This window comes from Phyllostomus discolor, chromosome 8 (genome assembly GCF_004126475.2).
Source record: "Phyllostomus discolor isolate MPI-MPIP mPhyDis1 chromosome 8, mPhyDis1.pri.v3, whole genome shotgun sequence".
Lineage (NCBI taxonomy): Eukaryota > Metazoa > Chordata > Mammalia > Chiroptera > Phyllostomidae > Phyllostomus > Phyllostomus discolor.
The window spans coordinates 77,784,533-77,800,031 of record NC_040910.2 but is presented as its reverse complement, the minus strand read 5'-3'; the positions used below and the strand labels follow the sequence as shown (position 1 = coordinate 77,800,031).

At 37.6% G+C, this 15,499-nt stretch overlaps 1 protein-coding gene across 2 annotated transcripts in view; it reads left to right on the top strand.

Annotated features, from left to right (window-relative positions):
• The first annotated feature begins 929 nt into the window (after window positions 1-929).
• The window catches only part of GOSR1 (golgi SNAP receptor complex member 1), a 37,237-nt gene continuing 22,667 nt past the window's right edge, over window positions 930-15,499 (top strand). The window contains exons 1-6 of one of the 2 annotated variants that reach the window (XM_028521583.2): window positions 930-1,032; window positions 3,266-3,380; window positions 6,725-6,812; window positions 7,168-7,275; window positions 12,701-12,792; window positions 15,246-15,320. In XM_028521583.2, coding sequence (XP_028377384.1) covers window positions 1,002-1,032; window positions 3,266-3,380; window positions 6,725-6,812; window positions 7,168-7,275; window positions 12,701-12,792; window positions 15,246-15,320 — 509 coding nt within the window. In that variant the 5' untranslated portion in view covers window positions 930-1,001. Of the gene's footprint in view, window positions 1,033-3,265; window positions 3,387-6,724; window positions 6,813-7,167; window positions 7,276-12,700; window positions 12,793-15,245; window positions 15,321-15,499 lie in introns of both variants that reach the window. The other variant, XM_028521582.2, reaches the window with a different exon arrangement.

Genomic DNA, 15,499 nt, shown 5'->3' with positions numbered 1-15,499 from the left:
TGAAGGAAAACTAATAGAATTTGTCTCCAGCTGACCTACTCTTTAAAAAATGGCTAAAGGAAGTTCTTGAAACAGAAAGAAGAAATTTTGGAACATCAGGAAGACAGAAAGAAAAATAGAGTAATACATGGGTAAAACAGTTGGCTTTTATTGAATTCTATAAATTATATTTGATAGTTGAAACAAAAATTATAACACCTAATGTACTTTTCAATGAATGTAGTGGATTTATTAAAGACAATTATAGATGGGAGTGGGTAAAAGGACAAATGTGATTTAAATACCTTTATCGGAGGTAAGGTTTCTACATTTCGCTGGAACTGGTAAAACGCAGACACAAGTAGACTGTGCTAATTTATGTATCTAAAAGGGTGGGTCTGGACAGCAGATTTTAACAGGTTGTGAGTCTGGGTGAGGCACATGGAAGCAGTTAGCACATACTTTCTAGATTTGGTGGCTGGAGAGGAAAGCTGGGCCTCTACCAGCTCTCTGCCGACAGGCGACCACTGGAGAAGAGCACGTAAGTCAGATCCTGGGATAATGGGCTGCAGGCGCAGGTCGGATGAAGAGTTGACCTTGGGAAGAAAAGAGCCTCTGACTCTGAGAACAGGGCAAGAGGCTGCTACTGAAGCTACACTTCGCGAGACGGTGTGGGCAACAGGGATTCATGTCCTAGGATGACTTTCTTCTCAACCAGATAGGCTATGCTGAGAGAGGGGAATAAGCCGAGCTCAGGGAGATGATGCAATCATACGATGATGACCATTTGGAGCGCGGAGAACGGATACGAGAACCAGAAAGACAAGGAGTGTCCGGCGCCAAGTCTGAGTCAGCCACGCTACTCAAAAGCTGGGAAATGATAAGTACACCACCAGGTGGCAGTGTCTGTGGAAGTTCATGTATCCCATCGGCCCTGGCGCCAGGGCGGAAGAAGGCACGGGGGTGACACTCTGGCTTCGGCGCCTCTACTCTCCTATCCCGACTGACGTTGGACAACAAAGATGGCGGCAGGAACCAGCAATTACTGGGAAGGTAAGGGCTAGGCCTTCGAGCAGGTCTCGCTCAGGGGCTGATGAGTACGGGTCTTGAGCGAGGTAGCAGAGGAAAGAGCTTGGACTCCGGAGAGTCCGAGCCGAAGAGCAGGGCTCTCTAGTGGGAGCCACGGGGCCTGGGGGCGGAGAAGACCGACCGGTTTGGGGCAGGGGGCTGACTTGGGAGGCAGCGGGACCTGGGGCAGGGGTTGGACAGCGAGGGCTGAGCAGGGATGGAAAGGAAGGCGGCCCAAGGTGCCGGAGGGGAACTAGGTTGAGAGGGTAACGGATAAGGGGCTTGAATGTCCGGCGAGAATAGCCCGAGCCCGGGAGACCGGAGGAGTCAGCGCCTTAGACAATTGAGTAGGAAACGGGAAAGGAGGAACTTGTCATTCCGGTCCATCGAGGGAAAGTTGTAGGAGCGGAATCTCCCCTACTCCGTCCCCTTGGTTGCTTCATTCTGGGACTTCGAGGGTTGGGTGTCGAGTCGCGTTTGATGGTAGAGGAAATAACTTTATCCTCTGCTCCGGAGATCCGTTTTGTTAAACAGAGAAAGTTGAGAGAACTAGTGTGATTTGTAATTATTGTATTTGCTATACCTCTTTCACCAAGTACGTTTATTTAATTCCTGAAAATATGGTCAGGTAGAGTGGGCTCACGTAGAACTCATCTCCTGGACCATGATGGTAACGGAAAGAAGGCTCACCTTTTTCTTGCAAGTGTGTCTGTTTGCTTTGCTGCAACGTGGAAACTGCTCTCCGAGTCCTTTCTTCCTTTTTAACCTGTTTCCTGTTGCTATCCACTGAAGCCTCTGGAAGCCACCACAAATAACAGTATTGTCACTTGTCACTGTCAGCCACTGGGTTTAATATACTTAATTCTAAGTTCATCCATACTTGCCTGTCATACTTTCAAAATACTTTTATTGATGTTTTCTATGGGAGAAGACAGTTATTAGCTACAGAGAAGTGAGCTTATTGTTTAAAATATATTAAAAATGACTATTTCAAATGTGTGTCCTAGCTAGAAAATATTTTAAAATTTTGTAGAAGTGGCTATTGGTAATACCAGTGATTATTAGGCTGTAGTTTTTGGAAGCACCATGCTTTAATAATTATAGTAGCTTATTATTGACAACCTACTCTGAGCCAGATGCTTTAAACGCATAGTTTCTAATGCATAGAAAATCCCTGAAAGTAGAGGTTTAAAAAACAAAAAGCTGAGGTTCATAGATTAAGTAGATTGTCAGTAAATCTCTAAGCCAATTCTCAGAATCTCAGAACTTTAGGCTGGGCTGAGTTTCTGAGATTTAGTTTCTGAGAAAATATGCTCTACTGTTTTATGCTGCTTCTTACCTCTGGTTGCTGATAAGTATATTGAAATAATATTTTGTATTCATCGTTACTGAAAGGTGAGATCCTTAGGTGATTCTTCCAATGTTTCAGCCCTTTCATTTTGACCTCCACTTTACTGTGAGTGAGATCACTTATATCTAGATGGGGTCTTTGGGCTGTGACTTCTCCACTCAACCACTTAGATGTAAACTATATCAGTTTTCTCTGCTAGCTTGTTTGCTTCTGTTCTTTTACTGCTTATGTTGTTATTTTTGTCATAATTACATTTGACCTTGTTAGTAGCAATTGCCATTGTTAATTTTGGCCTCCAAATTTGAGTAAGTTTATTGAAAGACAATTTTTTAAAAGTCTCTGTCAATGATTTTTTTCTTTATGCTCAATTACTAAGTCATTCAACTATTAAGAATGTAAGCCTAATAAAGTTTTAGAACATAAAGAGATAGGAAAATCCCTGTCAAAAACAGTGATGGCTTCTTTTTTACAAAGTTAGATAGTAAATCAATAGAATCCTGGTTATAAACCATAGTCAGTTTCTTTGTTATTTGTATTTTCTGTTCTTTTCCCCTAAATTACAAAATGTCTTTATTGCTATAGAAATCATTTCAGGGATATTAGAACATCATTTGTTGTCTAGCTGTGTTTGGGATGAAGCTAAAAATTTGCATTGCTCCATCCCTGCCCCACCTAAAGTTTAAAATAAGTGGCAGTTTGCTTTGTTGGGTGTATCTCTGGTTTCTTCCTTTTAAAAATTTTTTTTATTGAACCTAGATCAGTATATGATCATTTTCATAGTTTGTTTCTTCAGAATAGTTTTGTGAGTTTTATGTTTACTGATAGACTTTTTGTGACTGATGATTTGTTTTTATAATTTTGTTAAAGATCTCAGGAAACAGGCTCGACAGCTGGAAAATGAACTTGACCTGAAACTGGTTTCCTTCAGTAAACTGTGTACGAGTTACAGTCACAGCAGTGCCCGAGATGGAAGGCGCGACAGGTATAGGTACTACCAGATTCTCTCTCTTATGCCTTAAACTATATAATGTTTTTAAAAGCATTAAAAAATACACTAAAATATGTAACTCTGTAATTCATTCTACCAGTAAATTTGGTATTTCATTTTTTTATGTTATTTTTTGTTTGTTTTTAGTGATTTATAAAAATTTTTAATTCTTGAGACTAGGGTTTATTTGGGGTCCTTAGGCAAAGATTGTGACACTGTCAGGGAAAATGCTAAGGGTTAAGAATGAGTGTGTGTCCAGGCCAGTCAGTTTTAGGAAATGTGGTTGATTTTTCCACATTGTATTTATTATATCTTCTGGTTGCTAAATGAATGTGAGGAACTACCCAAATGCCTAGTATATGTACTGCTCTTCTGGCATTTTAGAATGAATCTAATGTAGCATGTATGCTCGGTATTAATTATCCAAGCTATTTTTAATTTTGGTTCTTTTATGAGGAACCACTATACTACTATATTGAACATATAGAATACGTTCTTTTTTTAAAATGAGGTAAACTGGTTAATGACATTACATAAGCTTCAGGTGTACAGCATTATAATTCAATATATGTGCACAGTAGTGTGTTTATGAAAAGTCTGGTTTCCATCCATCACCATACATCTGACTCCCTTTACCCGTGCTTGCTCTCCTCCTACTCGCCTTCCCCTCTGGTAACCACCCATCTGTTGTCTGTGTCTTTGAGTTTGTCTTTGTTTGTTGGTTTGGGGTTTTTTGGTTTTTATTCCACATGTAAGTGAAATCATATGGTTTTTGTACTTGTCCATCTGATTTATTTCACTTAGCCTGTTGTCACAAATGGCAGTAGTCTTATCTTTTTCATGGCTGAGTAGTATTCGTGTGTGTGTGTGTGTGTGTGTGTGTGTGTACACCACATCTTTATAAATGTATTCATTGAAGAACACTTAGATTATTTCCATATCTTGGCTATTATAAATAATGCTGCAGTGAACATAGGGGTGCCTATATCTTTTCAAATTAGTATTTTTATATTCTTCAGATCAATACCCAGAAGATGAACTTCTGCATCATAGGGTAGTTCTACTGGAAAATGTATTCTTATCTTTGAATCATACGCTCACTTCAGGCCATTCACTTGTTTAAAAGAATATTGGGCCCTGGCTGGTGTGGCTCAGTGGATTGAGTGCTGGCCTGGGAACTGAAAGGCCGCCAATTCAATTCTCAGTTGGGGTACATGCCTAGGTCCCCAGTTGGGGGTGAGTGAAAGGCAACCTATCGCTGTATCTCTCACACATCAGTGTTTCTCTCCCTCTCTCCCTCCCTTCCCCCCCTCAAACAAACAAACAAACAAATAAATAAATGCTACTGATGTCACATAGCTTTTATTGCACTGCATTGCTTTGGGTTCACCTTTTATTTAGCAAGTATTATAAAACAGAACAAGGAATGTTCTTTTCTAAGTTAACTTATTTTATCCCTGGAAAGCATACTTCCTGAATTTAAGTCTCTCATTTGCCTATGCCAATGATTATACAATTTTAAAACTCCAAATAGTTAAGAGATACAATAACATGACGTATTTTCTGTGTTCTCTGTGCTTCATGAACTTAATGCTTTTGTGACTCCTTTAAAGGAAAAACTATGTTGAAAACATTCCTTAAGAAATTTTGCAAAAAACTGGGACTATGTGGAATTACTTCAGCCTAACTGTCCCCTTCAGTAAGAACCCTAAAGCCATGAGGATCAAGGTCCAGTTTGCATTCTGACTATTTGGTTAGTTGCCCAGGTTGAAAGCATGTCACAGTGAATAAACTCAGTGATAACCAGATTTTTCTTTCTAGGGTAATTTTTTTATGTCCTGTATGTTGAGAACTTAATGGCCTGCGCATCATCACATACCTATAAAATGAATTAAATTTAATTGAATTTTAGTATTATGGAGAATGGCTTTTTTACCATTTCTCTGGACTCACAAACTCTCCTGAGAATGGTGAATGTAGAGACTGCCTCATCATTCACTCATCAGTATTCAGTGATCATCTACCAGGTGCCAAGCAGTATTTTAGGAGCTAGGTGTACAGATGAATAGGACATAGACAGCTTCCCTCCTCATGAAGCTTACATTCATTGGCCAATTTTTCTTTTTTCATATATGTTATAGTAGAAGATTTGTATTAGTAGTATACAGAGAATTTTCCCCAGGCACACTCAAAGATATAACTTCAGAACCTTGGATTGGCTCTGACACATAATAAAGAACTAGATATTTTTATATATTTTAAGGCAAATAGATTGAAATAGTTCAAAAAATAAAAATTTGGACCTAGTTAAACATCTTAAAATAAAAATTCTTATTAGCTACTTTGTAGCGGTTTCACTGCGTGTTACTGTTGCTGTGGAAGGTGTTGGAGAAGGAAAATAGTAGTGGCTAAGTTTGTTTGATGTTGAACTGATGCCTGAGTCTGTTTTCATTTGCCATGCATACACGTGATCACTGTCACAGGGCAGGACAGAGTCTTCAGTGAAATTGCAGAGCGTAGTTATTGCCTGGGTATTTATTATCTGTGTTCATTATAACTAAGATTGGTATTAAACTGCTCATAATACATACCACTTGGGGGACCTCATGAAGGGTAGAGGTTTTTCAGAAGAGGCCAAAGAAACCTTTGGGCAGTGGTTTTAGAATTTGAATCTGCCGAACATAAAAGTGGAAACGTAGAGGGTTGCTACTGAAACTTATTTGTTGGACATAGCTATCTATATTAGAGCCAGTTCCTGATTATTTAATAACTAGTTATCCAATCTATAGGTCATTTAAATCTCAATTTTATTTCTTCTTGGTAAGAGTCAAGGAAAGAAGAGAGAACTTAATAAAAGGTCTACGCAACCATAATTGCTTTGGGGTAAAAGTTAAAAGATTATTTCTGACAAATCCCATAGCATAATTTATAATACATTTTATGGCTCCTCTTATGTGCTGTACTACATAGTTCTGCACTTTCATTTCAGATGATTTGTTCTTTTAGATTCAGCATTTAATTGAGCACTGCCATAGCTTAAGTTACTTTCATTTGGGAAACAGTAGACAAGCTTTTGGAATTTCTTTACATTACTATGATTGACTGCATTAAAGCTTGGGAAAATCTTACATTCAATTATATTTTATATAGTGAATTTAATATCTAGGGCATGTGTGATCTTTATAGGAAAACTTATATAAAAACTATAGTTTCTTAAGAAACAGAATGTCTCAGAGATTGCACTTGACCTCTTTAAGAGTAACTACCTTATTATTTTAAGTATGTTTTAAAGGATTAGGTTTAAGTAATGGATTCTCTTTATTTGAACTTCTCTTTAGTTCTGACACAACACCCCTTTTAAATGGATCAAGCCAAGACAGAATGTTCGAAACAATGGCAATTGAGATTGAACAGCTTTTGGCAAGGGTAAGCTCTTCTATCAAATGGCTATTTTGCTAATAACTGTGTACTTGTTAGTTATGGTACTAGATTATATTAACGCAGACATGTTTATAGAAGTCATCTTTCATTCAAGTTGTGTGCTTCCCGGACCCCTTGAGTTTTGATGACAGCCATCACCAGGTCCTATGAGAGTTATTTTAGCTTTTATGTATTATTTGGTGGAAGTACTGATTCCTAGCCTCCTGTCTTCTGGTTTTGGGTTTGTTTTTTGCTGTTAGCCAAAGGGCAAACAGGCAAATAATTTACTTTTATCTCTTTAGAGTGCTTTCTAAAATATTTTTAATATATTTTTTCTTTCTTTTTTTCCTTTTTTTTTTAGCTTACAGGAATAAATGATAAAATGGCAGAATACACCAACAGTGCAGGTGTCCCCTCCTTGAATGCAGCTCTGATGCACACACTACAGCGACATAGAGACATACTGCAGGTAACACACTGGATTGAGGTTTTTATGTTGTTATAGGGTTTCTTCAATCCCCCCCAAAATGTGTGCCCATGTATTTAAGATAACAAAGAGGGAAATCCTCTGAGAGGAAAAATGCCATGCTATAGAAGTTTGTCTTCTTTCACTTTTTTTGATATTATAAAATTCTGAGGATGTTTAATAACTAGTATCTCTTTTGCTTTTTGCCTACTAAAATTGAATAATATTCAGTAGGTAAATATTCTGTGGGAAACCTTGCTAACTGTAACCATGAAAATAGCCAGTGGTCATGCATAGATAATAATATGGTGGTTTAGAGTATACTTTCATTAGGCTTCAAAAATAACATGGAAGAGGAGTAATTTACTAGATTTAGTCCATTGATTGAGAAAATATTAAAAGTGTAACAACAAAATGAACTAAACTCTTAAAGATTTATATATGGGCCCTGGCCAGTGTGGTGCAGTGGGTTGAATACTAGACTGCAAAGCACAGGGTCGCTTGTTCAATTCCCAGTCATGGCACAAGCCTGGGTTGCAGTTCAGGTCTCCAGTAGGGGGCACACAAGAGGCAACCACACATTGATGTTTCTCTTTTTCCCTATCTCCCTTCCCTTCTCTAAAAATAAATAAATACAATCTTTTAAAAAATTATAGCCTTGGTTGGTGTGGCTCAGTGGATTGAACACCGGCCTACAAACCAAAGGGTCACCAGCTTGATTCCCGATCAGGGCACATGCCTGGGTTGCAGGCCAGGTCCCTGGTGGGGGTTGCACGAGAGTCAACCACACACTGATGTTTCTCTCCCTCTCTTCTTCTCTTTTCCTCTCTCTAAAATCAATAAATAAAATCTTTTTTTAAAAGTTATGTATGGGGTGTTAATATATAGTATACAAATAGGAAGGCAAATCTTTTTAATATTGAAAAAATTTAGCAACCATTTCTAATTTTAAAAATGCATGTTAAAAATAGGAATGGAAGGCCCTGATTAGTGTGGCTCAGTTGGTTAGTCATTGTTCTACAAAGTGAAAGGTTGCTGGTTCAATTCCCGGTCAGGGCAAATGCCTGGGTTTCAGGTTTGGGCCCTAGTCAGGTGCATATGAGAGGTAGCCGATTGATGTTGCTCTCTCAGATCAATGTTTCTCTCCCTTTCTTTCCCCCTCCCTTCCCCTCTCTCTAATTAATAAATGGAAACAGAGGGATACTTCAGTTGCCTATGCAAATAAGCATGTATCAGATTAAAAGCCAGCATCATGTTTAATGATAGCACCCTAAAAGCATTCCCATTAAAGGAAAAAAATACCCAATATTACCATGATGTTTAACATTGTTTTAGAAGTTCTTTGTGGTACAATTAGATAGTAAAAAGAAACAAGATAATGGAAGAGACAAAATTTGTGCTTTGTGGCAATGATAAGATTATGTAGTTAATATAACCAAGAAAACTAACTAAAAAAATATATTAGAAACAAATTCAGTGAGATGGTAGATCGCTAAATTAATATATAAAAGCAGGTGGTTTTTCTCATACAAACAATAACCTTTTAGAAAATACAATGAAAGAAACTATAATATCCTTACATATAAATTTAATAAGAATGCATAGGATTTGTGTGTATGAAACTCTCCTGAGGGATGCAAAAGGTTTACTCCGCTTTTAGATGGGAAGATTTCTCTCTAAAACAACCTATAAATTGAATGCCTTTCCAATGGAAATAACGGGTTTTTTAATTTATTTCCATTTTTTAATTGGAAAAATGATATCAGAGTTTATTTGGAATCATAGACATACAAGAATAACCAAGAAAAAACATGAAAAAATTAAGATAAGTAGTAAATAAGTTAGTTCTACCAGATATTAAAACCTATGAAGAGGGTAGAAGGATTAAGAGTTTTATTCTAGAGAAAAAGAGATCAGTGGAACAGAGTAGAGTTCATTTATAGACTGAAATATGCATGGAAATTTAGTTTTACTCTAAAGGTAGTATTTTAAATCAGTGGGAAAGAGAGGGATTATAAAATAAATAGAAGCTGTAACAACTGATTCATTGTTCGGTGGAGGGGAACCAAACCTCAAATTCTGTCTCATTTCTTCCATCCAGAATAAATTCAAAATGGGTCAAAGATTTACATGTAGAAAAAGAAACCATGAAAGTTCAGAATAAAGCATTTTGGGTAGTAAAGGACTTTTTTTTTTTTGTAGTTTGCTGCTATTTTATTTTTTTATTTTTTTAATATATTTTATTGATTATGCTATTACAGTTGTCCCATGTTTCCCCCTTCACTCCCCTCCACCCTGTACACCCCTCCCACCCATATCCCCCCCTTTAGTTATGTCTGTGTCATACTTATAAGTTCTTTAGCTTCTACATTTCCCATACTATTCTTACCTTCCCCCTATCTATTTTCAACCTACCATCTATGCTACTTATTCTCTGTACCCTCTCCCCGTCTCTCCTCCTCCCACTCCCCTGTTGCTAACCCTCCATGTGATGTCCATTTCTGTGGTTCTGTTCCTGTTCTAGTTGTTTGCTTAGTTTCTTTTGGTTTTGCTTAAGGTGTGGTTGTTAATAATTGTGAGTTTGCTGTCCTTTTACTATACATGTTTTTTCTGTTTCTTCTTTTCTTAGATAAGTCCCTTTAACATTTCATAAAATAAGGTCTTGGTGATGATGAACTCCTTTAACTTGACCTTATCTGAGAAGCACTTTATCTGCCCTTCCATTCTAAATGAAAGCTTTGCTAGAGAGAGTAATCTGGGATATAGGTCCTTGTCTTTCACGACTTGGAATACTTCTTTCCAGCCCCTTCTTGCCTGTAAGGTCTCTTTTGAGAAATCAGCTGACAGTCTGATGGGAACTCCTTTGTGAGTGTCCCCTTATCTCTTGCTGCTTCTAGGATTCTCTCCTTCATTTTTACCTTGGCTAATGTAATTATGATGTGCCTTGGTGTGTTTCTTCTTGGGTCCAACTTCTTTGGGGTTCTCTGAGCTTCCTGGATTTCCTGGAAGTCTATTTCCTTTGCCAGAATGGGGAAGTTCTCCTTTATTATTTGTTCAAATACGTGTTCAATCTGTTGCTTTTCCTCTTCCCCTTCTGGTACCCCTGTAATTCTGATGTTGGAACGTTTAAAGATGTCCTGGAGGTTCCTAAGCTTCTCCTCATTGTTTTGAATTCTTATTTCTCCATTCTCTCCTGTTTGGTTGTTTTTTTCTTCCTTCTGGTCCACTCTATTGTTTTGAGTCCCAGTTTCCTTCCCATCACTGTTGGTTCTCCGTGCATCTTCCTTCATCTCTTTTATGGTAACCTTCATTTTTTCATGTAATTTGTGCCCAAAATCAACCAATTCTGTGAGCTCCCTGATCACCAGTGTTTTGAACTGTGCATCTGATAGATTGGCTATCTCTTGGTCACTCAAAAGGATGAGTCCTGGGACATTGATCTCTTCTTCTGTTGGAGACATGTCTTTCTCTCTCTCTCTCTCTCTCTCTCTCTCTCTCTCTCTCTTTTTTGGTCTGGTCACTCCTGTTACAGTGAGGGGCAGAGCCTTAGGTGTTCACCGGGGCTGGGCACCCCAGTCGCTAGATTGTGATGTTGTATGTGGGGGAGGGGGGGGGGAGGGAACAATGGCGGCAGCTCCGCTCTCCTGGGACCCCAGTCCCTTCCCTGGGATCCTGGGTTGCACGCTGTGCCCTGGTCCACAATCGCCGCCTCACTGGGTCCGCCAGCTGCCGCTTGCTCACTCAGGGTGCACCCGCTGCGATCTTGTGCGCCCCAGATGCCTTACATGCTCCTGGTTGCCTTATGCGCCCAGTTCTCCCTGTTCTCTGCGCGCTGTGACCCTCACCCGGGTGCTTGTCTCCGCCCCTCCTACCGGTCTGGATTAACGGGTCTACTTCAACTTCTTGGCTGTCCGACTTCCATTCAGATAAATTCTGTCAGTTCTGGGTGGTGTTCTGCCTCTAAATTGTTGTTGTTCTAATCTTGGTTGTGCATGGAGATACGGTGCGTCCACCTATGCCTCCATTTTGCCGGAAGTCTGTAACGGACTTTCTGAGCAAGACCTAATACCAGAAACTATAACAAATAACTAATTTGCTTAATATACAGAGAAATAAGGAAAAGATACCCTACTATGAAAATGGGCAAAGGGTATGAACTTGTGTAGAGAAAATGAGTAGCCAAAACCATAAAAAGATGTTCAGCTGCATTCCCAAATAAAAAGATACAAATCAAAATGAGACATGATTTTTCACCTGTCAGATTAGCAAATATTGAAACATTTGTGACCTATTATTGACAAGAGTGCAGGAAAATGAACATTTCATCTATTTTACTGGGAACACAAATGAGTGCAGTCTGATTTAAATGTAAGATTCTTTGATCCAATTATTCTGCTAGGCACTTACTCTTTAAATACAGTTTAATAAGAGAGAGAGTTCAATAAAATATATGAGAATGTTTATTGTGACATTTTTTAACAGCAAATAAAGCAACTAAAATGTTCAGTAGGCAATTACCAAATTATGGTAGTGTCATAAGGTAGAATTCTATATAGCTATTAAAAACAATGTAGATATCTATATGCCAATGTGGAAAGATTACTTGATATTTTATGAACTACAAAAAAACAAATATACAGCAGAATATGGTGTATTTTCTTTAGAATAAATGAACTTGTACATGCAAAAACATATTTCCTGAAAGAAGATTAAAGTGATGATTATGTCATAAACTATAGAGCAGGATGTTTTGCTTTTATTCCTTTTGGGGCTCCTTTAGTATTTTCCCTATGTTCGTGTATTATTTTTGTTTTTTAAAGGGTCAGTAGGGACTTTCTGAGGGATGGATTATGAATTTCATCTTTTTTACCCCTCTGATTTCTAAAAAGTAATGAGTACTCCTTAATTGCTTTAAAATATAGTAGTAGGAAAAGGAAAGGAAAATATTTAAAGCTTATTTTGTTCTTTACAATTCTCTTGGTTCTGTTCTTCCTTTGACTGGTTTAATAATTAAATTTCTGTTGGAGATCCAAAAGGTTGAAATTTGAAAATAAGCCTGTTGGGTGCATGGGTGATTAGAAAGAGCCCCTAAGTTTTATGGTAGGCTATTTGAAGTCATTTTGTCTTAATTATTTTTTACTTCACAACTCTGTCCCATTAAGACAAGGTACTAGAAGATATGAAGGACAGTGATTTCGTGGCACTGTTACCCTGACACTGAGTTGTTTTCATTTCAAAGAAGTTGGTCACTTCAGAAAAGTGATGATGTTATTTTTTACCTTGTAGCTGTTTGATTTCTTACATAGCGGTTTTCTTGACAGAAGTTTATATATAATCTGATGACAATGTGATGACAATACATAACTGGCTCCATAAGATAAAAATATATAATTGGCTTACATTGAGACTGGATATTGATTTATTGCAGGATTATACACATGAATTCCATAAAACCAAAGCAAACTTTACAGCCATACGGGAAAGGGAGAATCTCATGGGATCAGTACGAAAGGATATTGAGTAAGTTACCTTTCATGTTATTTTGTAAAATGTTAATTCAGATACAGATTTAGACTATATCCATGATTAACAGGAAAACTGAGCAGCAATAAAAATTGAGAATCATAGTTTAGATTTCAAGGTTTCTAATTCCATTTCACTGTTCTTTAAACATTGCTGATACAATATGGCCCTCGTCTACTTTGCTGGGCTTAACTGCAGCTTCCTCTGATTTGGCCCTTGGCTCCTTCAACCTGGCTTTGCTGTATTAATTCAGAGTCCAACTTGGGTGATACCTTCAGGAGTTGTTCTCTGAGCGCCTGCCACCCACCATAAGAACTGTAACATTACCGGTAACTGAAGCTCTCTGTGTTTTTCTTCCTGATAACCACCCACCCCTTTCCCTCTCTCTTGCCCCTGCTATTATATGTTCAGGGAACTATTAAAGTAGCTTTTACTTTCCTGGAATCTGAAATATGCTTCTTCCAGATTTTATACAAACTTATAGTCTTATGTAAAATTATTTATGGACTCCCAATATTTTTATGCTGGTCTCAGTCCATAATTTTAAAGATTTGTTCTTTTCTTACATTCCTTTACTTCACCTTTAGTAATATATTCTAACATTTCATACACATTTTTGACATTTTTTTACAATTGAACACAGCTGACAAGGCTGAAGCCCTTGGGCATCTTATTAAAGCTGAAGACTTCCCACTGTTGGACCATCTGTTGATGTCCATCACTGTCTCACTTGTGATGAGTTTATGATACTCATAAGTAAGGACGATACTTACGTTTCACAAACTGTGATACACCTCACCACGTCATGAACTGATGAAAATCTTGTGCGCTCTGAGAAACATTTCCCTTGAGACCCTTTATTTTTTTGTGATAGTAAGACAGTTTTATAGCAGAAATAACTGAATATTCATTGCATTCAAAACTTTTGTTCAGAACTCTCACCCAGGATTATCCAGCCATCAAAGTTATGTTTCTACCTCCAGAAATTATGTTGGAAAAATAATTTCTACTGTTTGTCTCTGTTTTTATGTTTTTTTATGTTTAGTCATATGCACTTTGTGTAACATATGGGAGTAAAAAAATTAAGCAGTTTTGCCATAATTAGGAACTTTGTAATACTTTTAGTTCTTGGAAACATACAAAGCTTTTGTTTAATTTCTGTACATTCTATTTACATGTACCTCTTAAGGAATGCGTTGAGGACCAGAGTAGGGGACAGCCCTTAATATGCAGGCATTTTTAGCTTTCCCATTGTTGGTGGAAATGACTAGAAGACAGCCCACTGTAACAACTTGCTTTGTGAAGGATGGTCATAAAAGAAACATATTCACCTATTTACTAAGCTGTTTCTTGGTTGCCAACCAGGAGTAAGACACTGCATCAGACATCATAAACACCAGAATGAAAGGACCAACTTGGCCCTCTAGGAGTTTATAATCTAGTTGTTAAGAGTGTCGTAACACACATTCTGAATTAATATAATGTGAAGCAGACTACAATTAGTTAGATGAGATATAGTAATAAGTGACATTTTAAAGTTTTTTGCAATTACCATTTTTTTTAGTTTCATATAATCTTTTGGTATTTATAGACATTATTAGTTTTGTTTTATAAAACTAGATATAAAGAGACTCATCTAAGGTTGTTAACTGGCTAGTAAGTGATGGAATATAGATTTAAATCCAAACCATCAGTCTTCCAAGTCCACAGTGCTCTTAGTTATAACATTCTGCTTTTCCTGTGGTTTTCTTTCCCACTGTGCTTTGCACGTTAGCACTGCCTCTCAGCCAGTATTTGAGCAACATGACCCTCTTTTGTCTTCCTCTTTTGTAACTGCAGTATATGTGTAGTTACTTGAATTTTTTATTTTGTTCTTGATACTTTATTGTAAGTAAAGAACAGAGATGTGGAAGTTTTGATAGTAATGGTACAAGGCATTTCCTTGTGAATGTTAATGTGCTTAAGACCAAGACAGAAATCCTGAGGCGTGCCGAAATTGGCAGGTCTGGAGCTCCATTTGGTGCCCCTGAGGCTGCAGTTGACGGACCTCACACACCACTGTGAAGGGACCCTTCCGCTTCAGCAGCCTTCCCATCCCGCGTGCTGTGCAGTAGTCCGCCCAAAGGTTTACACTCCACTGGGAGGAAATAAAGATATAGGAGATAACAGACAGAATGAAAAAGTAAGGTTTTTGTTTGTTTAAGAGTATTAGGTTATTTTGGTGAAAAAATAATAATAAACTCTTAGGCCTCAATTAGAGAGAGGCATTCATATTTATTTATAGTAGATGCCACTTTTAAAAGGAGATGAAAAGGAATATGTATTTTAATTGCTCACTTAAAACTATGGAGAGGCTCAATTTGTCTACTTTGGATATTACTAAAGTCAGTTAATCTTTTTTTATCAGTATGTGCCAAAAACGTTCTTAAATTTTCTCTCTTTTCTTCTAGATCATATAAAAGTGGGTCTGGAGTAAACAACAGAAGAACTGAACTATTTTTGAAAGAACACGAGCACCTTCGAAAGTAGGTATTACTGAATGTATGCATGCATACTCTGTAGTTTCCTATACTTACTCATTTACTTGTGTAAGAAATTTTATGGTGTTTATTATAGTAAGTGCTTTATCAATGCTAATTTGTTTAATTCTTCCAATTGACCCTGCTCAGTAAAAATGGAATTGCAACTGTTCCAACCGTAATTA